The sequence below is a fragment of the Buteo buteo genome, chromosome 21 (genome assembly GCF_964188355.1).
Source record: "Buteo buteo chromosome 21, bButBut1.hap1.1, whole genome shotgun sequence".
Lineage (NCBI taxonomy): Eukaryota > Metazoa > Chordata > Aves > Accipitriformes > Accipitridae > Buteo > Buteo buteo.
In genome coordinates, this window is record NC_134191.1 from 11321888 (window position 1) to 11347030 (window position 25143).

The following is a 25143-nucleotide window of genomic DNA, read 5'->3' on the forward strand; positions in this document are numbered from 1 at the left end:
GTGTTTCAGGAGCTAAGCTGGAAAGGTAACAAGCACCACTCTTCTAGAAGCACTAACAGCAATTTCCACAGGTGTGTAAAGGATGCCATCAGCTTGGGACTTTGGCATCCAAGTGCCTCCCACCTCTGGCAGAGCACCCAAGAACAGCCTCTCCAAACAGGACCCTTGTGGGGCCACATTAAGGTATTTCCTTTACATATCTCACAAGTCGTAGTTTTAACCTCAGCAGAGATCTTCCTCCTGACAAGACACTTATCTAAAGTGATAGGTTTGGGATGGCATACCCCAAAATACAACATCGATTACTTGGTAAGACTTTCCACCTTCTGCCTGGCCACTGTCAGATAAAGGATGTGTCCCAGCCCTGGGTACTTATCTGGAGGCATGGGCGGGGAGTGTGCACAACCGTTCAGATGAAGTACATGGGAACTCTACCGACATGTGTCACCCTACTGCTCACCTAGGTATTCGGCTACCACACTGCAAAGGCAGAACAACTGCTATCAGCCATGAAGCATAACACAACAAATACAGTCTGCTTAGTTCCTTTATTGCAACATGATTGATTAGGGGCTGTTTGTGAAGATTTTCGTTAAATAAAAGATTATCCTCACAACAGACGAGATTTCTTGCTTATGAGACATACTGCTCACGCCCAGCATGATTTTTTTGCACAGCAATATGCATTTGGAAATGTCATGACACGCTAACGTTTAAATAACTTTATTCAAACTCAGATAGCCAAAATGCTGCCTGAAGTTCTACTAGACCAAATAGTCTCAACCAGGTACAAAAAGAAAAGCCTCAACTCACAGTAAGCAGACAGAACAGTACACACTGGGATTTGCAGTCCACAGACAACTGCTAGATTTCAAATACATGCTGCTATAACCAAGTTTTCCATATTAAAGAAATAGGATTCAAGTTTCTGCTGCAGCTGGCCTTGCCTGAATTAAATTTTTGCATTGTTCCAGTCGCACTCATGTTTCTACATTTTCAGCAAAGCTAGATGGAATTCATGTTATGGTTTTTTTATGACTATATTTTTTATAATTTGATTGACAATGTATCCTCAGTAGTTCATAATTTTCTGCATGCCTGGATATCTCACAAGTCATAACGACTGGCAAGTAAATGCAAAATAAAGACTTTCTAATTACCAGGTTAAAAGAAAAGATAAGGAATATTGTGTGGTACATTTATTCATACAGATTTGTAATAATTGTATACCATTTAACATTTTGCCATCTTCCAAAATGAGACAGCACTTCAGCTCTCTGCTGTATTTACTTTCTGCAAAAATATACCTGCAAGAATTTGCTATTTTGAAACAGCTAAGCACCATGTGTAGGTTATAACACCATTCCACCATCACAGATCAAGCCTACATTAAAACTCACCAGCTCTGACCAGCTTTCCAAGCAAACGAAGGAAAGACTACACTGCCAATTTTCAAGCAGAAAATTAAATGCTCGTTTAAAGAAGCATTTAAAAATGCTCCATGCACAGCAATGAAGGGCACAAACCCACATAAGCTATCATCCGCTGTGTGGTGAGCCCTCTCCTTTAAAAGGAGCGTGAAGTTACAGGGGACAGCCTGAGCTGGCCACACTGTGTGCTGCCACCGAAAGGCGGAGACCCTCCTCTCCTTCTCTGGTCCCCACCACATCCTCTGCACTTCCACCCATATGCACTCCCCTATTTATTTTGTGAGGGCTCTGGATGCTTGTCAAATCTCTTGGTGAGCCAATTCAGTTCACTATCTTGGCAGAAAAAAAAAAATCCAGCAAAAACCAAAACATAAAATAACCCCAACATAGCTTTCTGCTGGGTTCGCAAGCTGAAGGAGTTCAGAAAAGGGATCCAGCAAGAACCAGAGCTGGCAAACAGAAAAGGCAGAACTCCCCATTGCGTGGGAGAGGAAGGGGGAGCAAAACTTCCCCCATTCAGCAGCAGAGCTGTTGGATGTACTCAGCTGTCTCGTGTAACTTCACCCGGAGTAACCTCACTCGCAGGGTGCAGTTCTGCAATAGTTTCAAGCTGACTTCAGTTGGCACAGCTTCAGTGCAGCCTCCCCATCCCTTTCTGCACTGGTGCTAACCTGACCCCACAGTCAAGCAGTTCAGGCAGAAGTCAGCAGAAAACTCTTACTTCCAAAGATGAAATGCACTTGTTTTCATCATGATAGCCTTCCTGAATGTTCACTACTGGGGCAGGCATGTGCCAGAACAGAGCCAAAAGAGGGAAGGAAAGCAGGACTATGGCAGCAGCAGGGCAGGTCAGCTTGAATTGCCATGGAACCATATCGCTAGCGTGCACCAGAAACCTGCACAAAGTTGTGCAAAGAATATACAGTGCGTCACAAACACCCATTCCAGTTTAACACGCAAATTTCCATATACGAGCAAACCCTGAGGTGGATGTTAGAAGAACTGCACAACAAAGCGAGTTTGCAGCAAACTCAGAACCTGACTTTCACCCTACAAGTATCCTTGTTCCCTATTAGCCTCCAGGCCATCTTGAATCCCAACGTCCTTGAAATTCATGAAACTGCAAGAGAACTTTGAATCAGAAAGCCAGTCTCCTCTACAGTCAAGCAGAGCCTACTTAACTTGATCAAGCAGCCATCTTTTCTTCAAAGGTTCACTTTAGCTGTATTTATACAGGAAGCTTCCAGATCTTTGCTGTGGCAAAAGTTAATCTACAGCCACATTACTGAAAGCATTCTTGCAGCATAATTATAAGTTATTGCAACCTAATGCCACCAAAACACAGGAAATAATTTGTTTTAGTGTCTTTAGTTGAAGGCCACATGAATGCAAAAGACTCATGTATTCTGTAAGTATCTATAAACTGATACTGCAACTCAGGTTGAGACATGCTAGCTATTTTAAGGGCTCAATGGTGAACCCCCAGGGCACTTCAGTTTCCTAAAACACTGGTTCTCAAACTTTTCCCAGTGTACTCCTTCCTGCTTACAAGCAGGATACATTCTCACCTCTTCACTCTCTCCAATAAAAACATTTGAGAATTGCTCCTTCAGAGCAGCTTCCACACCGGCATCCTGAAGGGGTACCAGTCCTAGAGAGCGACTGAGAGCATTGCCAGGAAGATGTAATTTGGGCAGAGGCAGAGCTGGGAAACAGGGCCACACTGAAAAATACTCCTCTGCTTCTGTTCTCTGCACTACCAGGAGCTGTGATGAGAAGTCTGTCTTCCCAGTCCCATCCTCCTACCAGCTATCACCTCTGCAGGTCCCATATTCTGCTCCCAGAAGCAAGCTGTGTCTTTCCCTCCTCCAGACTAAGCAATGCTGTCTTACATGGGCTTCCTTATCCAAATATTTCCATGCAACACAATTCTCAAAAATCCTCTGGCTTCTTATTTTCATGATTCAAAGTCTATGCAAAACCAAGAGACTGCGTTATCTGACACCGACAAACTAAAACTCCAAGCTGCATCCTGACTTTTTTTTTTTTATTTTACTGAATCACCATCAGCAGGCAAGTTCTGTTAAAAAGTTAGGTGGTGGGGTCTCACACTCCTTCCCTATCAACAACTTGCATTTCAAACTGCTCACTTCAAAGTCAAGAGGATTCTTCTCGGTATCAGAACTTCAAACTGTTTTCTGGGCTGCTGGCATAGTCACTGAAAAAGTTTCATCCTGTAAATCAGTGAGGCTGCAGAAGAAAACCCTGGTATGAGCTCCGTAAGGACAACAGGAATAAGCCTGAGTCACTAAATGAGCAGCTACCAAATCCAGACAATATCTTCTTGTCAATGTGTATGATTGCAATTGTAATCATGCTTTAAATATGAACACATCAAAAGCACCATGACCTTTCTACTATGAAATTACTTTGAAATATTTTAGAGCTTAAGCATTTTGGTTTTAAAACTCACATTCTGTCTCAAAAGGCTGCTTGTAACTGAAAAAGAAATAACCAGGCTCATTTAGAACAGGATGAATAAGCAAAAAAAATTTGCTGCCTCGAAAACTGCATAGATCTGACTGCTTGGGATACCTCCCCTTCACCAAACTTAGCCCTTCCATGACCCTTGGGGAGGAATGCAAGACCTGTCTACGTTATCAAGTTTATAAGGATTAAACTTTAGCATAAACAACAGATCACTTCTAAACTTCACTCTAAAAGCCAAATTCCTGACTATTTCCCAATGCCACTCTTCTATGTTCCTCTCTCTTCGTTCCCGTCTTTCTTCATGTTTGGTGAATGTGGGACTATTAGATTCCTGACCACAAAAGAAATTACTTCTCCTGCTCACTAAAAGCCTGCCACTCAAACTGCTGACAAGTCCTCCCACATTTTTCCACCTTGAAGTCTGAGCACATCAGTACACTTTTCTGAGTATTTCCCATATTGCTTATTAAAATAATTGGGGTTTGTGTGTGTTTGGAAGGAGGAAAATAAAACTCACCAAGTAAGCTTTTCTTTTCCAAATTTATTATTTTAAAACATAATTTGTTTGTTCTACTGTTTAAGCATTTAAATTAGATTTAAGGATCAGAAAGTTGCAGATTTACAATTTAAACAACAATATTGACGCTCCTATAGGGCTTGTGGCAACAAAAACTAGCATTAAGGCTATTATTCGCCACAGATTTCTTCTTTTGGGCTACAGCTTTTCAAGTTCAGACTCATCAGTTGAAGTGAGGGAAAAATCCCTTTAGCTATTTTTGTTACAGGAAAATAACACTTCACCACTAGCTCGGGCGGGGGGGAAGGGGGATGATGAACAAGAATCTCCTGATTTGTCGCGTAGATCATCCTCCGAGACAAAGAGCATCTTTACTAATTATAGAAGAAAAAAAAATTTAAACTAGGAGCAGTTGAAAAACTGTTTCTCAGCATGCTCAGTGGGCATTAGCTGCGATTTCAGCAGCTTAGCAAGTCCCACCCCTGCGTGAGCTCAGCGGGGAGGCCAGGAGCACTGCACATTCTCCCTGCTCAGCAGGGACAGGGGCCGCCACTCGGCTGATTTGCTACAGGAATATTGGAAAATTGCCACCAAAATAGCAAATCCTGTGGAAAAAAAACCCCACCACCAAAACCCAAGAAACCCCCAGCAACTTCAATAAGGAATTAAGAAAAGAGAAAAAGTGGAAAGAAAAAAAATATCTCAGCTCCCACAGTTTCAAGATGTTGAACTCTTGCTGCATTACAGCATAGGGCTTTTTCCATGATCAAAATAAGCAAAAGTTTAGGCTAAGCCAGATTTATACGAAACCGCCTCTTAATTTAAGTGCAAACTTAACTGTGCACTAACTCTTGCCACAACTTGGTCATGGAAGTCAAAGATTGGCTGTAGAATCTGTAACAGCTTTAACATCCATAGCTGTTTTTCTTTTAATTTGGAAGAGAAAAAAACTAAATAGACAAGTAAAATGCAACAAAATCTTTATTTCAAAATCAAATAGTAGCTTAAGTTTCATAGGGGCAACTGAGACTTAATATCTCGTATACCATCCATTTAAGCATACATTTCACACTGCCAACTCAAGTACTGCTACTACATCTTGTACACCTTTGCCTATTGCAACCCTTCTTATATGGTGCACATAACACAGGATTTCACTGGCAAGATTTCAGTTACACACGCAAGCAGCACCAGGGTAAGAACACAAATGTGCTTCTGTAATACAGTGATATTGCCATGAGAACAATGATTTTTGAATTTTCAAAACTCTCAACACTCATTATGTTTGTATTATTATTGCCAGAATAGATGGAAACATTTTTATCTCATCACATCATTCAAAACAAGTTTATAAAAGTCTGATCAACCAAAATGGGAGAAAGAATAGACTGGACAGACTAATAAATTACATGGCTGGGACATCACACATTTAGTTCTCCCTTGCATGCTTCACACCTGGAATTTTGAATTAAAAAAAGCCTTTTTTGTTGTTGTTGTTTTTTTGTTTTACTTACTTCATGGAATATTTGGAGAATTAAAATCAATGGTTGTTGGTTCTTCCTCCCCTGTCACTCCCCCCCCCCCCCCCCCGAAAAAGAGCTTAAACTTTTTCATGTTCTGAGATGCCAGTTCAATGCCATCTCTTTCCTATGGGTTTTTTCAACTTTGACCTATTACTTTTCAAAATAAGATCTGGCTGTAACTGAGTCCTCTTTCTAAAAAGGGATTTAAATGTACGTGGTATTTCACCACCCCACCTTGGGATGAGGAAATCTCAGACAACGTTAGCTAAGGAATATTACTTTCAGGTCACTTGGGATATGACAGTAAAACGAAAAGCCAGGGCCTTGTCAAAGCAGTGCCAGTTATTCAACAGGATGCGAGGCAGCGGACTAATTCCCCATTATAACATACAGAGAGACTGTAAACAAAGACTAAGGGGCCATGCAGATCACTTGCTGTATTTTATTAAACTGAGGAGCTAGTTTTCATACTCACAAAATCCTAAGTTCATTACTGTTGTCATGACACGCCATGCTAGGCAGCAGATACAACATTCAGCCCCAGTGATGGATGCATTTTAGGTGGGTTAGAAGTTGCTCACCCCACCTTGTGAAACAATTTGGGTGCTACAGATCCTCAAATATAAAAGCTACTCAGAGTTTGGCATCCACCACACGATCGCTGCCAGTCAAGCGGATTTAAGGGCATACGTTAATCTCTCTCACATTATTCTAGTCCTGGAATTTTTGCTTCAAGCTCACAGTAATTCTGAGTTCTCAGAAACTCAGGCCAGGGCAAGGGGCTCCCCATTACAGGTGTTAGCTTACAAAGATGGCAGTTGTTTTCTAACATTAATGTATTCCCATTTCCCTTATTGCATACCTCTACTAACAGTTTCATCTTTAACAAATGCACTGGAACATGCTGATAGGTCCAACTCAACGACACAATATCATACAGACAGTGGCCAGTGCCAAATGGTTAGTTAAGCAGATAAGAAAGGCACTCATTCTTCCTTAAAAAAAAAAAAAAAAAAGGAAGCTATTGCAGTCAAGTAGACAGAGTGTGGATAGAAGCTGGCAGATTCCACAATACATAGTCATGTCAAAAATGGCCTCCTGCAAACTGTTCCTTCATCAAGCATTTGAGTCAACTGAAAGAGGAATCTTCCCTATTATTCACAGGATTTTCACCTCCCTATTCCACAGCAGAGCAGCATTTTCTATACATTTTGACATACAACCCCATAAGAAGCAGAGAGGATAAATTTTACTCTGCAGCAGAAGGAAACTCCTCTCTCTGCTTTCTGTTTCCAGTCCCAAAGTCGAGCCGGGCCTTTATTTTGACTGTTCCCTGGTCTGTGAATGGAAAATCCCTCCTCAGCACTAGCAGGCTGGTGTCTGCTGCACACACCCACTGCACACAGCAGAAATTCCAGTCAATAAGGCAAGTGGGGCCCAGGCGATGGAAGGGGAGGAAGGAGACATACAAACAATAAGAAAAGCATCTGGCTCTGTTACTGGCTGGAAAGGAGGCTGGAGTTCAAAAGAGACACGACTACAGCCTTCACTTAACAGGAAGATCATATCAATGCTCACTGTCCTACTTTTCACACGGACCAAAATATCTGGAAGGGGTAACTCAGGGTTTCCAGCCCACACTTCCGTGCAATTCCACTAACTCAAAAGCAGCAATGAAACCCACCTTGTAGGTTTTTGTCCCACCGGACCAAAACATACCCCCGCTTCTGCTTTGGACCTGTGGAGATGGCCCGAAAAGTAAAGCCCTTTGCTGAACGTGAGCCAGCCATCTCTCCACCACCACACTAATGGAGGCTGCTCTGCTGTCCTTCCCTGGAGATAGCAGCCAAGTCTACTGAAGCTTCTCTCATAGCAACCAGAGCTCCAGAGCCAACAGCAGCTGCTGTCACTGCCTTCAATGCTTACCCACAGGATCCAGAGCAAAGCAACACCCTCCTCCCTGCACCTTTAGAGCAAAAAAACCCAGTAGGCTGGCAACAAGATGACTTCCTGGGTCAACCACAAGAAGAACAGAAAAATCCTAGTATTTCCTATACAAGTGAAAAGGGGAATCTCCTATTTCTACTGAGGAAATAGGAAATTCCTTTCCTGGGTTTAGGTTCTGGCAGTAACACCCAGCCAGGATGGGGAGGAACCGTCTGAAATCCACGATGTATCGGCACACCATCGGACACCAACATCAAGTTCTTCGAAAACCAGCTGCATCCTTTGCACAAGGAGATGCATTTCCCCCCCCCTCACCCTGGCCTGGCCGTACCCTCGACGTTCCCATTACATCATGGCCAGAGCCCGCAGCAGCCACCGCAGCCCTGCAGCACCCCGTGCCCTCCACACACCCGCAGACACCCGCACCCCCCTCCCCCCGCCAAAATCCCACCCGGGGGATCTTAGTTTCGGGCAGAGGAGCGCAGGGACAGGGCCGAGAAGCGGCTGTAAACCACCACCACCACCCCCCCCCCCGCTACACCCGCTTCCACAGGGCCACACGCGGCCTCACACCTCGCCTCCTTCCCTTCCCCCAGGGACGGCGAGACCCTGCCCGCCGCCGCTTCCCCGCCCGACCCGGCGGTGAACTCCGGTCACCGGCACCCAAGGACGAGCCGCCGGGCGACAGTGACCTTGCCGGTGCCGTCGGTGAGAAGGCGGCGGGGGTCGGAGCGGGGCCGGGGCGCGGGTTAGGGCGGCCGGGAACCCACCCGGCGGCGGCCACGCGTGACGGACGAGGAAGCGCAGGAGAATCCGCGCTACAGCCCCCGGCGCCGGGCGGGCAGGGAGCGGGGGGTTACGGGGGGAAGACGCCGCACGGGCACCATGAGAAAGCAGAAAATGCAGGTCAAACGCCGCCTCCCCCGAGGCCCGGAGGGGCCGGCAGCTCGGGGCGGGCAGCGGCAGGCAGCGGCGGCCCGGAGGCGGCTGCCCCGAGACGGACAACGACCCCCGACCCCCCCCCCCACCCCGGGACAATAAGGGGGGGAAAAAAAGGGGAGCGGAGGAGACCAGCCTACAGCAGGGCTTCCCCGGCGCTCGCCTCCACCGACAAAGCCCCGCGGCCGGGCCCGGCCCCGCACCGGCCTGCCACCACCGGCACAAACCCGGCCGCCGCGGGCGGGCGCGCACCACCGGGATCGCCATGATGGCCCGCGCCGCCGTGCCGTGCCGGGCCTCCCCACGCCGGGTCGGGTCGGGTCGGGCCTCCCGGGCCGCTGCCCCACCACCACGGCGGAGCCCTGACGCCCGGGCCCCCGAGGCAGGGCAGGGCAGGGCACGGCGGAGCGCCGGGCCACGGCCCGCGCCGGGAGCCCCCCGCGGCCGCCCGCCCTCTCGCCCCGGCGTTCCCTCCCGCTCAGCCCCGCCGCCAGGCACGGCCGGTCCCCGCCCGCCCGCGCCTACCTGGCCGGCCCGTTCCCCGGGCCCCCGCGCGGCACTAGGCCCGGCTCAGCGCCACGGCGTCTCCTGGGCAGCCGGCGGGAGCAAGCCCTCGGCGGCGGCCGCGGCGCCAGCCCCTCCCCCTGGCAGCAGCAGCGGCGGCTTCTCCCCAGGCCGGGCGGAAACGGCACTGGGCGCACGGGGATCCCCGGCGCCGGCGCCAGGGGCGCCCCGGGCACGCCCACTCCCGCTCCCCGTTGGCTACCACGGCGCTACACCCCGCCCCGCCGGGACGCCCGCCGACGCCGACGCCCCGCCCGCCCACGCTTGCCATTGGTGGTCTCGCCGCGCGGCCCCACCCGCGCTCTCGCCTCATTGGGAACCGCGCGTCCGCCCCGCCGCTCGCCCCACGGTCGTGGCGTCCCATTGGAGCGCGGAACTGCCAGTCGGCGGCAGGGTGGGGGGGGGGGGCGGGGGGAGGAGGCGGCCGCCAGCAGCGACGCGGTGCAGCCGGGCGGGCTGCGACAGTGGCTGCCGGCCGAACCGCGCTACGTGCCGAGGGGCGGGGCCGGCGGGGCCCGTCGCCGCCCCCGCCGAGGCGCCGCTCTCCGCGGGGTAACTCCCGCGTCGGGACACGTGGCAGAAAGAAGGGGCGGCGCGGGCGGCCGGGATTCCTGGGCGGCAGCCGCCGCTGCGCCGCGCATGCGCGGGCCGGAGGGAGGGGGGGTGGAAGGGAGCGCAGGGCGCATGCGCGGCGGCGCGGGCGCGGGGCCTGCCGCTCGGCACGTCCGCGCTGCTGGGGGGAGGGGGCGGCTGCTGGGCCGGGGTCCCGTCTTCCCGTCAGGGGGGCCCGGCAGGGCAGCCCGCCGCCCCGGCCTCCCCCCTCGCCGCCGGTGGTCGCCACCGGTGGCCCCCCCTCAGGCCTCGCGGGGCGCGGATGCTGCGGAGCTGCTCTGCTCCGGCGGCTGCCCTCCTCCCCGCTTCCCCCCCCCCCTTCCCGCCACCGCGCCCGGCGGGCCCTCCTGAGGCGAGAGGGGCGAGACGCGCCGGGACTGCCGCCTTCCGACCCCGCCGAGGGCCCGGGGCCAGCGGGGAGAGGTGCCAGCCCACCGCCGGAGCCCCGAACAAAGGGCCTGGGGTGCCGGCTGCGTGAGGCGGAGGAGCGGCCTCTCCGCGGCAGGGAGGGAAGGAGGGGCGCGGGGGGCCGAGCGGGGCGGGAGGGACCCTGCGGCGCTGGGCAGGCGCCCGTGCTGGTGCCCGCGTACCGCGGCTCCGTTGGGAGGAGGGGGAGCGCGCCTACGGAGCCGTCGGCCGTCCTGGCCAGGCGGGCTGCGCCGCGGGCCGGCCGTCCCGCCCGCTGCCGGCGAGCGGACGGGCGGGCACGGAAAGGGTCTCCCTTGCCCCGCCGCCGAAACACCCCGACAGACGTGGAGAGCATCGGACGTTAATTGCTGCTTCCAATTAGCGCTGCGTGCGGACTACACGAGCGAAAGGAAGGCGAATGGAGCCCGAAGGCGGGAGGAGCTGCCGCATAAAGCTGGAGGCTGCGCAGAGGGGGCGGCGGCAGCCACCGCCCCGCTCCCGGGGTCGCTCGGAAGAGGCTCCTGCCGCGGGCCGGGGGCGGCGGGCCAGCCGCGCCGCGGGAGGCCGACGAGCCGCCGGCGCCTGAGGGGCGTCCCGGCCCCGCCGCCATCTTGTGCGCAGCGCCCGCCGCCACCCCCGCCCCGGGAGGGCGGGCCTGGCCGCTGCGGCGGGGCCGGAGCGTCTCGGCGGGGCCCGCAGAGCTCCGGGGCGGGGGCGGCTCCGGCGCAGGTGGTGGGGGGGGGGTGCCTGGCGGGAGCTGCCGGGCAGGGTCGGCGGTTCCCCCCGCAGGGCGAGGGGCCGCTCACGGGGCGCTGAGCCAGGCGTGCTGCAGGCACTGGGCGGCTGTGGCGCGGCGGTCGGGCGCGTACTGCAGCGCGGGGAGGAGGAAGGTGGTGAAGGGAGTAACCTCGTGTTTTGTCCAGTGGTGTCTCTCCGCCAGGATGCTGTGGAGACTGCGGGGGGACAGTCTGGAGATCCGCAGAAGAGCACCTGGCAAAGACAGCGTAAGCACAGCACCTCAGTTACGGCTTGCAAGACTGCGAGGCTGCCACTCCTCGCCTCATACAATTCTTCTGAAGCATCCCGAAGGATCCCTTCCTTCATATCTTCCTCTCTGTAAGCTTTGCCTCCACTGCCCCTTGCAGGTTTGGCTCTTGGGTGTTTCTCAGACTCGCTAGCTCTCTCCAAGCGAGTGTTCGGAGTCTTCCCGTTGCTGAGTGCTTTTAGATGAGAACATGCCGAGAGCGAATGAAGTGCCCCCAGAATAGCCATGCCAGCGCCATTGCTGCTTGTTCCCCCTGCCTGTCCACATGCAACCCAGAATGCATCGGGCCATTTCAGTGCCATAGCTCACAAGACACTAACATTTAATTCGTTTTGTGTCTACTAGCTCTGTGGGGCCCAGAAGAGTGCCGCTACTGCCCGAGAAGCTATCCTCGTCACCAAGAGTCCGTGGTGTAAATGTAGTGATTCAGGTTAGGCATGTGTGGTCAGCCCAGTTTGGTTCACAGGGAGAACGAATATAGAACAAGAACTAGTTCTGACGCGTTTCTTTTGAGCACCATAGAAGGAGTAAGTGTGAGCAAAGGATGTAAATGTGCAGGGAGGTGCTTGTTGAACTACAACGTGGGACTAGCCCTCAACACTGAATGAATTGTGGGTAGGCTGAGGCTGTGTGGCTGGTGAGTGTGAAAGCAGAGAAAGAGAATGATAGGCTAAATTGCAGAAGGATGGAGTCATGTGATGCCTTGAAGTCAAAGACAAGGATTTCAAGCCTAATGAGTCAAAGGGAAAGGAATTGAGGAGAATAAAACAGAAGAGACGTTACAGTTGGGTCAGAAGGCTAAATATAGCAGCCAGGTTGGAAGGATATGAGTGTCCCATTCCTGATCATCATTGTTCTCTGCCAGTGAACGGGTGAAATCTAGCCAGTTACGCACTCTTCAGCCTTCCTGGCATGTAGCTGTTTCCTGTCCATATTTCCATTCTCTCCAAATCCAAAGGAGAAAGAATGGAAAAGTTTTCCCTGTTGGGTGTTTGCTATGACTGTTTTTCAGGAATTTACATTCAGCCCCGGAACACTCCTGGATTGCAAAGGTAGGCAGGGCAGGGAGTGTTACTGCTCTTTATGAAATCTTCGCTTGTCTTCTGTCCCTGCTTGTAGCCTGTGTTGTGTAACATAACTTTTGGGGGTTCTCAGTGTGAGCTGACCAGGGAGTGTGTCAGAGATCCACAGTGATTTTTAGAGTAAACTTACTTACTCCAATTCTTACCTGGCCTGCTGAAAAATTTTGTTGACTTGTTCCAGGAGAAAGCAATTTGAGGAGGAATTCTTCCCAAGAGCTCAATAATACGAGCAACGTGATCTAGACGGAGGGAAAACACATCTAGATACAAAGGTTGTGACACTTCTGTCAGTGAAATGAATAAAGTTGATGGAGTCCTACCATCATCTCTGGAGAAATATTTCCCAGGTTGAGGATCAAATAGACACTCCCCAGTTGCCATTTCAAATGCCTAGAAATGGAGTAGCATTGTTAATTCACTAACTGATTTGGAGTTTTTCTTCCCCATTAGCTCTGATAGTACCAATTTCCCTTGCTATCACACAAAACTGATCCTAAAATATGGAAAATATTCACACTGCTTTGATCCGTACCATGGTGAAACAGCACCTTTAGCTCCATCAGGATGAAAAGCAGTATGTGCCTAATTCAGTCAAGCCTATGAGTTAACATACATGGAGTGTGAATTGCCTTATAGCTTAAACTGAGTGAATTCTATCAGCAGCATACTTTCAATCCAAACTGAATGAGTGCAGACAACCTTTTCCTTCTCAGCAAGGAAGTTCTGCTTTACATGCAGTGTGTATAGGTGTGTGCCAAGGACGTGCTGCCCCTGGCCTGTGTCAGTCACCTCCCATGCATGCACAGCGTTGTCCCCAGTCCTACCAGGCAGCCTGTGCTCCAGATATCTGCAGGAGTGCCATAGTCTAATCCAAGAAGCACTTCCAGGGCACGGTATGGCTGGGTCTGTATCTCCTTGGAAAAAGGCTTGTACTGAAACAGAAACAAACTCCCTTTGGTTAGCGTCCATAAAAGTAACAGCAGTGCTTGTGGTCACAAGCTTCCCGCAGTGAGGAGGACACTGGGGGGCAGAACTGAATACGCGTACAAAACTCTGCGTGGGGCATGGGAGGTATGTTCTTGGCCTCGCTGACACCAGGGCAAATTAATCTCCCAACATTCACACTGAACACAGTTTTGAATTTCTAACTGTAGGGACTAACTGCAAGCTGAAGAAATGTCCAAAGTTGACACTGTCTGCAGGAGTACAGTGTCCAGCTCTGAGCTGCGAGTGCTGAATATAACACGCCCCTGAAATCGGCATCTCTTCAGCATGCTGATATAGCTATTCAGCTGTAAAAGGACAGACATGCAGGGTGGGATGGAAAGAAGCACACAGCATCCCACATCATCATGGGACTGAGACTCGGAGCAGACTCACTGTCCAGCACGCACTGCCCAGATCTGCAATTTTCACTTCTATGCTCATTAAATCAGATTCTTCCAATCTGTTGCCAAGATCACCTCCTCCTAGATGGAAAGGACAGAGAGAAATCAGGTCTTTCCAAACCCACTTGCCACAGGAGAGGCATGTATGCCTGCCTTTAAAGTTTTTCAGCCTAAAAGGCCCTAAAATGCTTTTTATTGTCAATAAAATGCCACCTCTGTTTTTTGAGGAAACACAAAGAGCTAGTATCCAGTCAAAATCTAAGAGGACATTTGGGAGGACAGTAGCTTGGAGGGGAGCGGTGTGACCATGTGCTCCTGTCCTGCTGCAAGGTTCCTCCTGCACCCAGGTTAAATTCCTGTGGGCTCAGAGGAGAGCATATCCTACCAGCACGAGTCAGACACAAAACATCTGTAATGCCTCCTTAGCCTTCAGCAATCCTGGCTGTTACAGACCTTGGACACAGCCTGCTTGGCAAGCACTCTAAAGGTTACATTTTCATACGATCCCAGAAAAGGGTAATTTTTGGTTTACTGCTGTACAGTGAGCTGTTGGTCTATGCCTAATATTGTGCCTTTACGCTCCAAGCAAGACTCAGTCACTAATCTAGCATTCCCTGATTGCCCCAGAGTTTGAGAGACAAAACAGCACCATCATGGGAGAAATGCTTATGGGAGAATATCACACAAGGATAATATAAAGAGTCTCATTGCTGGGAGATGAGCTGATCTCTCGAGAAACTCTCCAGCCCTATGTCTTATTCAATATTCACACCATTCTCTTCAAATAAATTATGTCTCAAAAGGCCTTGAAGATTAGCAGTACATACAAGTCTCCCACAAAGCTCAGAAATATGGGAAATAAAGAGCAGAAGTGTCATGCAGCTTTCTGATCAAGCCATTTTGTATGTAAACCTTTCAGTGGCTGAAAACACCAGACGCAAAGGAACTATCCTGTACCTAAAGCTGTAAGAACGAGCTCCAAGGTCGTGGCGGGGCTGTTAACAGATGCCTGTCATCCGTAGCTGTCCTCCACACAAGCCTACCTGCAAGACCGCGTTTCTGGAGGTGCCTTGAGTAGCTTGTAACCGCTCAGCTTGATTTTTGTATTAAGCAGAGATAGGAGAGGCCTCTCAGCACCATAAGCTGGCTGTACTGTTTTGTACTGGCCATTGCAGGAAATGGGAACCTTTCCTAAGGTATCTGTACCTGCTGCCTCTCTGTTTCCCTCCTGGCAATAAACACGTAAGTCCCTTTTCTTGTTAAAAAAACCTTGGAGTGCTCACCTGGTCCTTTTAGCCCCAAATCTGTTCTCTGGCCGCAGTCGAGCATATCAGGCAGAAGCCTTTGGAGGCTTTTGTCACGTCCGTACAGCAAGATGTTCTCCGGTTTGATGTCCGCGTGGATGATGCGGCAGCGCTTGTGCAGAAAGTGCAGCCCTGCCAGCACCTGGGCGAGCAGGCAGCAAGCCACGTCAGCAACGCGAGGGACCCCACCGCCTCCCCTGCCCCAGCAGCTGTGCAAGTTGTGGATGTTCTGGCATGGAAGAAAGGGGGCACTGGTGATAACTATCTGCAATAAATGGTTTCTGTATGGCGAGTGCCCTGTACTAAGCTGGAGGTGCAGCCAGCAGAGCGGGGACGTTGGTTGGGGTGGCCCCGTGGGAGCAGGCACAAGGGGTTTCATCGCACGACACGGCAGGAGGAGCGGGTGCCGGAGTCCCACGTGCCCGGCACGCCGAGCAAGAGGGGGCCTGGGGAGCCCAGCGGGGAGGGGGCTGTTTGGGGGAGGTGGGGGTGACACGCAGCAGAAGGCGGCGTGAAAATCCACAGATATCAGCATGGACAGGCAAGCTGGGGGAGATGGAAAGAGGACAGTGCTACAAGGAGGCATTACGATCACAAAGCTGAACTTTCTCCTGAAAAAACACTCCTGTTTGTATGGCTGTAATGTCCTCGGACCACCATGCCTTCCTCCTGACTATCATTCGAATGGAAGTTGGGGGCCAGTTATAGAGTGACGTGGCACAGGAGGGCGTCCCATCATACCAGAAAAGAAAAGGAGGTGCAGCATAACCCAGACAGGAGGAGGGAGAGACCACGATTGAGTGCATGTAGAGAGGACTTAAGGGCAGTGCAGGAGAGCCACGTCGGGAAAGAACAGCTTACGATGGAGCAGGGAGAGCCTGGTCCATCACACCGGAGAGATAAACAACGCCCACCAGAGAGAAACTGTCACTATCAGAAATCAGTAACAGCAAAAAGGCTACTGGGAGAGTTACATTTGTTTTTTAAACACTCTGGTCAGTCATAAAGGGCTGGCAAATATTCTCTGTATTATCAAATTCTATTCTGGGATGAATGCCAGCCCCAGGGAAATACCAACCTTAAATGGTAACTGTGAAACGTGGGGAAAGATTTAAATAGCTAAACTGGAATGAATCAGAAGTAAATACTGCCCCAGTGCTGATCTGAAGGAGGAAAAAAGATTCTAAGATTTTACAATTAAAGCAGATAAGGGAATGGATCAAACAAAAGGCTTGGGTGTGAAATGGGGCACAGCGATTAATGCCACTACATTTTTGTGTAACTTATTCAGGTGTTAGTGGAGCTTCTTTAGAGGAAGAAGAGGCTATTCTGAGGAAGAAGAGGCTATTCCAGAAAACAGGATGAAGGAGGAAGCGGTTTTCTTTCTTAGTGTCCCTAGAAGGGCACAGGAATCAGGATAGCAAATCTTCATCTTGGCAAGTGTGCAGGCGTCTGATAAATCTCGGCATGAGAGGCAAAATGTAATTTTAACCATTCTGAGGCCTCACTCAGGTTTCCCGTTCCTTAGCTATTCCCAGCCAACGCATAAGAAACCCAGTTTTCATGATCTGTTCGATCAGCACACCACATCCTTACAGGGGATGAAGGAAGACGTGGCTCTGAGCAGGAAAACCTCAACATGGGTGGAGGACCAGCCAACCAAACCAGCAATTTAGAAAGCCCTGAAAAGACATCAGTGCTGAGGGAGACCTCGAGCAGCCTTTGGTAGTTCCATGCAGAAAGCCGCTGGACTTGCCAGTGCTACCCATGGCTGGATGCCGAGGCGAATGCCAGCAGTCTGGCATTGCTGCCAGAGGGGACTTCTCAGGGCAGCAGGAGGGAAAAGTTACACGTTTTGCCCACAAGAAGCATAACTATGGCAGCAGAACTGCTGGAGAATTCAATGATTACTGAGATGATGGGAACACAAGTGCCAACTCTGAATCCCTGGTGCAGGTCTGCAGGCTGCTGACTCTTCATGGTGGTGGCCCCGACTCCTTCCCAAACCTGATGAGACTGCAGGCTTGGGCAGTAACGCACAGTACCCCTGTGTTAATGGGAATGTGATGACTGCCCACTCTGCGTTTTAATTAACGTTTTATCTCCTTACACCCAGAAGAAATAGTTACCGTTTTCCTTAAAAAAATGAATGCCTTGGGCCTTCACTCTATATTGTCCCTTTCTTTGCAGATGCAGTCATGGAGTTCATGGCAGATGACCCCAGGATGAAGACTATGGCATGTCTCCCAGCCAACAGTCCCTTGGTGCCCTCACCCAGTTCCAGCTAAGTTCTCACCTGCTGTAAAGATTTTTTCACAAAAGGCAAAGGCAGTCCCTGGGCTGCGTAGTTACCCATCAGACATCGCAGGGAAGGACCCAGCGCCTCAAATACCAAGCAGGCATGTGGCAAAGAGTCAGGGATTCACTAACAGAGAGAAGATGCTACCATCAGCTTTTTGCCCTTCACCAGAGCAGCCAACTCTCTCCTTATCCAACCTCTCCCCCACCAGCCACCTCCATGTGCCCTGGTCCAGCTACTGCCCTGTTCATCCTCATGGGAGCACAGTGCTCGGTTTTACACCATCCTGCGACTCTCCGAGGCAAGCCCAGGCTTTGCTGAGCCAGAGCTGCAGCACTCTCAGCAGAAGGATATGGAAGCCGTTCTCTCCAATCATTCTGAAGTCGTCTAACAAACAGACAATGTTTTCTCCTGCCCGGTCCTTCTTCTTCATACTGCTCACCTGAGGGGGAGGATTCCAAGAAAGCTGCAATTAGAGACACGTAAGCGCACAAGGACATCTTGCACCTGTTTTATCCCATTCTACAGACTTTCTCTTCCAGGATTTGGCACTTCAGGACAAATCCCATGAAAACAGCATCAGGAAAACCAGGGTCCAAACACACAAGCAGAGTCTGTTACCAAGGAATGAGCTTCTGTATGTTGTCTAGCTCTTGACCGGCTGGGACCATCACCCTCAGTGCCTGAATAACTCAGACTGATCCTGCTAATAGTGTCTAGCACACTTCCCACTGCTTATTCTATCCCATGCAGGCCCAGAAAGTGCTCCTGCTTGTGCTGGAAAGGGATTCCCCCAAGACCACAGCTCCTAGCAGCAATGGCTGTCCATTTCTTTTGCCCTTCTGCAGCCTCTGCTCCTTGTCCTCAGAGCCCTCCCTGGCTCAGAGTAGCAGGCTGGAACATCACCTTTTAAAACCCACACCTTCCCTTAGGAGTTTCTCGCAAGGGGTTGCAGAGAGGCAGAGACCTTGTGGTTGTCTTCAGCTACCTGTCCTACTGGGGTAGAGAGCAGCTTCCATATCTGAAGGAACCCAGTGAAGCAGGCTTCTTTGGGCTGAAGAAAGTTTGGCTATGGGCAAGTACTGCAGAGATCTATAAGATACAGAGCAGTGGTGGAGGGAGTGGACACAGATCTTTCGTACAAGAACCAGGGGGCATCAGACCTAGCACTTGGGAGGTTCAAAAGCAAAGCGGAGGAGATGGTTCTTCACAGAGTGCATGGGCAATTGGTAGCAGTTCTTGTCACAGGGGGCCGTGGGGGCTGAAGCCCGCATGGGCTCACCAGAAAGCAGGGCAGGTCTCCTGAAGGTAAATCCACTGAGAATTACTGCCCACAGAGACATTACCCGTGGCCCAAGAAATCTCCAGCTGGAGACTGCTGTGGGCCAGGGTAGCATTCAGTGGGAGCAGCACCCTGAGCTTAGCTTATCCTTACACCCATCTGGATATCTGCTGCTGGCCCAGGGTGCTGGGCTGGCTGAACCCCTGGTCTGCCCAAGCACGGGTGCTACGGTACCCCCGGCTCTGGCACCAGCACCGTACGCCTGCACAGCAAGGTGTATCAGGAGTTTGCTCTCACAGAGCACTGATCCTGGTACAGCAGTTCATCCTTTGTTTTTTCTCTTCAAGCCGTAACTGTTGGGATTTTGGTTCGGCATGTTGTGCAGATGCCAGATCCGCCTGCACCAGTGCCAGGAGGTTTGTGCTGGCACGACATTGGCGAGCAGCCGTGGAAACACGGGAGACCAGACTGCCTCTCCTGGCAGCTCTGCCGGCACTGACCACCCTGTGCTGGTGGGAACAGCTCTGGGAACCAGCTGTATTCTGCTGAATGGGAAGGCGTGTCTTTCAGAGAGAATTAGTAATAAATCAAGGGTAAGGCTCAGCTCAGTCTGTATGAGGATTGTGCTGATATGCAGAAAAAGCAGCCCTCTGATTACATTAAATTAGTGCCACTTGATGCTTCCTCTTGCATCACCAAGTCTGGCTCATGTCCCTTTGGATAGGCCCTACAGATTTACAGGTGTGAACTAAACCTTTCTCAAACCTGTAGGAGAAAGGCCTCAGAGTAATTTGAAATGCAAAATTTAATGGCTTTTACTCATCTAAAGCTGATGTAACTTTGTATTTAGGCAAACTCTGAGAATTGTAACCACGAGCTTTCTAGAACTAGCAGGTCAAGCCATCTTCAAAGGCAACTAGCTGAGACCCAGATACAGGCACCTAATTACCACATCCATTAGCAAAGGCAGGAGGAAGCTTTCTGACTTTTTCTGACTTATTTTTTATTATATTTTTGCTACATCCTGCTTTTTTTTTTTTTTCAGATATTTCCTTTTACTTCAGTATCAGTGTTGTGATAGAGCAATGTCCTCTGAGCTGGGAATGACACAAATACAGTGGACACGCTCCAATCTCCTGCTTACGAACATTACCACCTTTTTCTGTTGATTATCTGCCTTATCCTTCTGCAGGTTCCTCCTACTTACTGGATTTTGGTCTCAGCTGAAACAGACAGGCTGACAGGGCAAGTGGGACACAGCCAGTATGTCCCAGTATGACAGGAGGAAGGAGAAGGTGCCTGTTTTAGAGGCCAGTGCTAAGCCAGGGTGATTTCTATGAATTCCCTAACTTTTTTTTTTTTTTCCTGTTCCCTACCTAGCTCCTCAGGCTGAGACCTGGAGGCAGAAGGGATGATGAGGCTGGTACTCAGACCCGAACTCAGTGACCATCGCCGCAGAGCAAAGTGCAGAGCCCCAGAATATACATACACAGCGGAGGAGAGCGACCTCATCTTGGGCAGCCTCAGCCAAGCCTTCCCTGCTTTTCAGGACCTTCACAGCTACGTGTTTCTTCCTCCTGGGAAACAATCACAGCTGCCAGCCAATGCACGCCAGCGTGGCCCTAACCAGCAGCACCTCCCCTTCTCCCAGTCTCCCAGCCCTGGGCTCCCCAGGGAGGGTGCTGCTCTCCTGCAAGCAGCCTTGTCCTTGGTCTGCAGCACGCCAGGCCCGTGGGCATCCCTCCTGGCGATGCTGCCAGCATCTGGCAGCACAGCTGCCCCAGGGACCAGCAAGGAACTAGAGAGAAAGAGGCAGAGCATAGATACTGCAGGGTCTAAATGAGAAGAGCAAAGGCAGAGCAAGGGCTGATCCCACCTCATTTACTTTCTTTGGTTTCCGGAGACCAGCTCTGCCCATTGCACCCCACCAGTCTTGCTGGCAGGTTTGCCCTGTGCTCGGGGGGATGCCAATATGCTCCCAGGCAGGCAGCTGCGCTCTGCTGCGTCTGCGAGAGGGGCCGGTCCTGCCCAGGAGATCAGCCCCCCGTTCCCACCTCCCCGAAAGGCCGTTATAGCCCCTCACCTGATGTCCTGGCACAGCCAGACGGTGGCAAAGGCGCCGCAGCCCAGCTTGCACAGAGCCTGGTATCGCGTGTTAAACACCTCTCCTTCCCGCACGGGGTGGTGGCCTCCTGTGGGGACCATCGCCAAGAAACATTACTGACATCTCTAAATGCTCTTAGACTGAAAGAGCAGCTGAGGACAGCCGTCCTCCCAGAGGAACGGCCAGACACGTCCTGGTGGCCTCCTCTGGCCTGGGAAGAGCCTGGCACGATCTCGGCTCTAGAGCTGCATGCCCGAGGACTGACCTGTGCGCTGGGCTGCCAGCATCTCCTGCTGCACCCGCTCTTCCATGGCCCAGCAGCACAGCAGATCCTGGCACGAGGGGACGGAGGCAGCAGGGAACCGGGTTGTGGGACGCGGGCGGTGCGATCTTCAGTATTTTACTCCTTTAAAGAGAATTGGAGAGCTGCCGGGCAGCCGTACCTCTGCTGCATGCTGCGTGCATTGATTCCCTCTTCCACCCCTGCTGTCCCCTCGCCCCCTTCCTCGCCATCCGCTTCATCAGCACCTGGAGCCAGGCTGTTACAAATGCTTTTGGCACTTCACGGAGGCAGGGATTATTTTAAGAGTTCAGAAGAGGAAAGCTGGCAAGCCGCGGCCGGGCAGGGATCCTGGCAGTGCGCGGGCCAGGCCAGGGCCAGGGCCAGGTGGGAGTCTCAGGTTTCCCTGTGCCCACTGTGGATTTTCAGGGGCTTAGCGGGGACTGTGGGATCCCCTCCTGTGGCCGCAGCCGGGGAAAGCACCCACTCCCCATCCCCATCCCGGCTGAGGGGGGACACGTCTGGGCTTTTGCTGGCAGGATGAGCCTCATGCTCCAGATGGGTGCAAAGCAGAACCTGCATTTTAGAGACTGCAGCGCTGCACATCTGTCCGCAGCCCAGCCCCGGAGCCAGAGCACGGGTTTATCACTGACCGTCCTGTGACGCCCTAGCGAGAGGCTGTGACGGAGAGGGAGACTGCTCCCGGGGTTTGTTACTATGACAGCCCAAGGTACAAACACCGAGACAGCATAGACAGACTGATGCAACTGCTGTCCCCCTGCCCCGCAGCACCGGTGTAGAATTGGCTTCAGCACCGGTCACCTGAAATAGCAGCCCAGAGCCCACGTTGCTAATGGAAATATAGATGTAAGCTGCCGTAGCTGGGGTACTCCCAGCCCAGCCTTTCATAATTTGGAAATGTCACTTGCTGTACGGCTGAAGCTTCAGGTTAATGCACGTCGCTAGAGCTCGTGACAGGTGACAATAATCCCAGTAGACCATTAGCACGGGTAGAAATATTGACCTTTAAATCCTCCAAATCAGGTTGCTAAAGCTAAGAGCTCGTTTGCACCAGAGGATTTTCAGAAATAGTTGCAGTGAGCTGGCAGTGGTGGTGGTGGCAGTGAGAGCCATGTGACGGGGAGTTTTTCTGGGACAGTAACATCTTCCAGGTGCTGAGACAGAGATGTGACTTCTTCAAAAGACTAAAGTTTCTTTCCACATGCTGATGCTCCTCTCGCAGCACAGCAGCCATAGATGCAGCCTGCCTTTGGGCGCCTAGCAAGCTCCCAGCACGGTTCTAATTAAAGGTCAGACTGGGCTTGAGACTCCGATCCCATGAGGGACAATCCAAATTGCCAGAGCTGACATTGCTCCGTTCACCCAAGCCCATACAGCAGTCTGAGAGGAGCTCAAAATCCCTCCCCCTCCTTATATTTTTACATCTCTAACTGTAGCATTTACACTGTTCAGAATCAGTCACTCTTAGGCATAAACCTCCAGGATGCTGCATGTCTGTATGGCCACTCTTTTCCGTAAATACTTACTAACATGTTAGCTACAAAGCAGAGGTGAAATAAACATTTTCCTTGTTTGTGCACAGACCGAGCATACCAGTAACCTCACAAGCTCCTGCACCACCAGAATCTACCCAAGCCCTTGTCACTCACATCATTAGGACAGCAGGGGCTGACCTGAGAGCTGGGCAACAGCCTTAAACATTTTATTATGTCACTCACAACTCACCTGCCAAAGGGAAACTCAAGAGTGTGTGGAGATGCGAGTTCAACAGCGTCTTGCCTAGGTGGATTGTTATGGTAATAGGAGACTTCGGTGGGAAAGTAGGACCCAAAGACAGACTCAGAGTGTAAAATGCATCCTAGTACTAGGGCTGATGGAGCTTTTGGGCAGCTCACCGGGCCCTGGTATCCTTCTTGCTGTAGAGGTGAGGCAAGTCTGTCCTTAGGCATGCGAGACTTTACCTCCATCCACCCTAGTTAGATGGATGCAATAGCAAAGGATGAGGAGCGTTGCTATGCAACTTAGTATAGAAGAGTGAAACACACTTTTCTAAGCTTTGTGATAAAGGATAATCAATGCTTTAAAGTCTTTCATCGCTTGGCGTCTTTACTTTAAAAACAACTGTTATTTTGCTTGTCATTCAAAGCTACGTTGTGCAGAACCTACTGGCTTGTGGCAGGCCTGGACCAAGTCAGAGAACTTCACCCCAAAAACATACTGGTCCTGCCTGGTCTGCGAGAGCCACGGGCAGGGAGCGCTGCTTCGCCTCTGGCCTGGACAACTCCACCTGACCTGCACGGAACGGCATAAGGAGCTGCCCACCACCAGTCATGCCTTATAACGCCTGGACCTCTGGAGTCGCAGAGCTCTCCAGAGCGATACACACCTTCATCTTCTGCAGGAACCTGGCAAACCCTCGCCGAGCGCAGCAACCCTGCAAGTTGCAACACGCAGCGTAAAAGACGCCCCATCGGCGTGCGGGGCTCCGAGCCCCAGGGACCCTGCGCAGACTTACCGTGCAGCAGCTTGCAGGCAGGGCACGCTGCTCCGTTTGTCATCTGGCTCGTTGTGGAGCTCCCCAAAGTGAGATACCAGCTGGTCCCGCTCTCCTTTTAGTCTGCGCTGCCCGGGAGGGGTGTCCTTGAGCAGACCAAAATCTTCTGCATCGCTGGATGGACGTGGTGAGGAGCGGGGCAGGGTATCAGATCACAGCACAGCTTCTGGAACAACCTTGGCTTCGGGATAGCAGGAGACCTAGGACAGCTGCGGTGGATTCACTTTACTGCTGGCCTCTCCCTGCCTGCCCCAGCTTCCCTGGCAGCAGGTCTGTCAGCCTGCTGCAGCTCCACGGTCTCCACAGCAACTATTTATAGAGGAAAATTCACAGCTCTGCCGAGATGGAAACAGAGGAATCCTTCCCCTCTGCTCCGCCGTCCCCAGACCCAGAAACGGTGGGGCTGCCTGGCACTTCCACTGCTCCCAGCAGCATCTCAGCAGGACTCGGGGCCCGGCCTCGCTGCGGTGGCACCACCATCTCCTGCCCGGCACAGCCACCCCCAGCCTGTGCCTGGCAGAGGGGACAGGCTCCCCAAACCCCGCCGTGTGCCGCGCTGCCCGACCTGAGACACCCCGCACGCCCCCGAACCCAGTCGCGGCGCGGTGCTGGGGACCGCGGAGCCCACGCTTCCCCCGTGGAGAACAACCACCACAGCAGCATCCTCCTCCCCGCAGCCCTGCCCCACTGAGGCAGGACCCCAGCATCCCAGCACCCACCCGCCACTGAGGAGCAAACGGCCACACACAGAGTGGAGAAAAAAAATAAAATAATAAAAAAAAAAAAATCACTTTTTTTTTTTTTTTTTTTTTCCCCCGCCTGCTGCCGCAGGCTGCAGCCTTGCAGCAGAGCTGGGCATGCCCTGGGCTCCCCCTCGCTGGGGCCCCGGTGGTGCGGAGCTCGGGTTTCCTCGCCCAGCCTGCAGAAACCAAAGCCCAGCCCCGAAGCGAAGGGTTAAGGCCGCCCAGCAGGAGCCCTCCCGCAGATCCCGGCTGCCAAACCGAGGTCGGGGCCTCCCGCAGCGTCTCTCCCCTCGCCTGTGCCCCTTCTCCTCTCACCTGCCTTCCCCGCACTAAAAATAACACGGGAGGGGGCAGAGGCTGCACCGGGCTGGGGGCTGAGCCAGCGCAGGGGCAGCACCCGGGGGACAAGTGATTTGTAAAACCCCTAAAAGGGCAGCGAGAACACACACAGGGAGGGAAAGGAGGGACTACAGCGGTGACGTTACAGAGATAAGGGGGGGGGGGGGAAGCAGCAGACTGTATCCAAAAGGAAGGGGGGGGGGGCGGAGGGAAAGACAGGAGAGAGGGGCCAGGAGCCAGCTTTATGTCTGGGAAGAACTGTGCCATTAGTT

General features: G+C 52.0%; 2 protein-coding genes across 6 annotated transcripts in view; both read right to left on the bottom strand.

The window, feature by feature from the left end:
* Positions 1-9563, bottom strand: part of SETD5 (SET domain containing 5) — a 71712-nt gene extending 62149 nt beyond the window's left edge. For 2 of the 3 annotated variants that reach the window (XM_075053049.1, XM_075053047.1), the window contains exon 1: positions 9372-9510. The gene's annotated coding sequence lies outside the window, so the exon portion shown is untranslated. Of the gene's footprint in view, positions 1-9371 lie in introns of all 3 variants that reach the window. The other variant, XM_075053050.1, reaches the window with a different exon arrangement.
* Positions 9564-10775: 1212 nt separating this feature from the next.
* LOC142042712 (SRSF protein kinase 3-like) lies at positions 10776-24801 on the bottom strand. Of its 3 annotated transcripts, XM_075052910.1 has the most exons (15): positions 24791-24801; positions 23751-24098; positions 23622-23669; positions 21200-21340; positions 20914-21022; positions 20320-20407; positions 17901-17990; positions 17546-17650; positions 15229-15391; positions 13938-14026; positions 13382-13489; positions 12878-12947; positions 12704-12796; positions 11490-11650; positions 10776-11420 (listed from the first exon to the last, which is right to left on the bottom strand). In XM_075052910.1, exons 4-15 carry the CDS (start codon positions 21243-21245, stop codon positions 10809-10811), a joined length of 1734 nt encoding a protein of 577 aa, XP_074909011.1. In that variant the 5' UTR covers positions 21246-21340; positions 23622-23669; positions 23751-24098; positions 24791-24801; the 3' UTR covers positions 10776-10808. The 3 variants fall into 3 exon arrangements, with proteins under 3 accessions (XP_074909011.1, XP_074909010.1, XP_074909012.1); XM_075052909.1 differs by lacking the exon at positions 23622-23669; XM_075052911.1 differs by lacking the exons at positions 11490-11650; positions 23622-23669 and having other exon boundaries at positions 11083-11420.
* Positions 24802-25143: the final 342 nt, after the last annotated feature.

Excerpts from the sequence above, each read along its gene's own strand:
- LOC142042712 (XM_075052909.1), bottom strand. The coding sequence starts at position 21,245 with ATGGAAGAGCGGGTGCAGCAGGAGATGCTGGCAGCCCAGCGCACAG. Across the intron at positions 14,027-15,228 it reads TTTGGGGCTAAAAGGACCAG|GAGGAGGTGATCTTGGCAAC; the intron begins GTGAGCACTCCA and ends CTTTCCATCTAG. Across the intron at positions 13,490-13,937 it reads TGGGCAGTGCGTGCTGGACA|TACAAGCCTTTTTCCAAGGA; the intron begins GTGAGTCTGCTC and ends TTTCTGTTTCAG.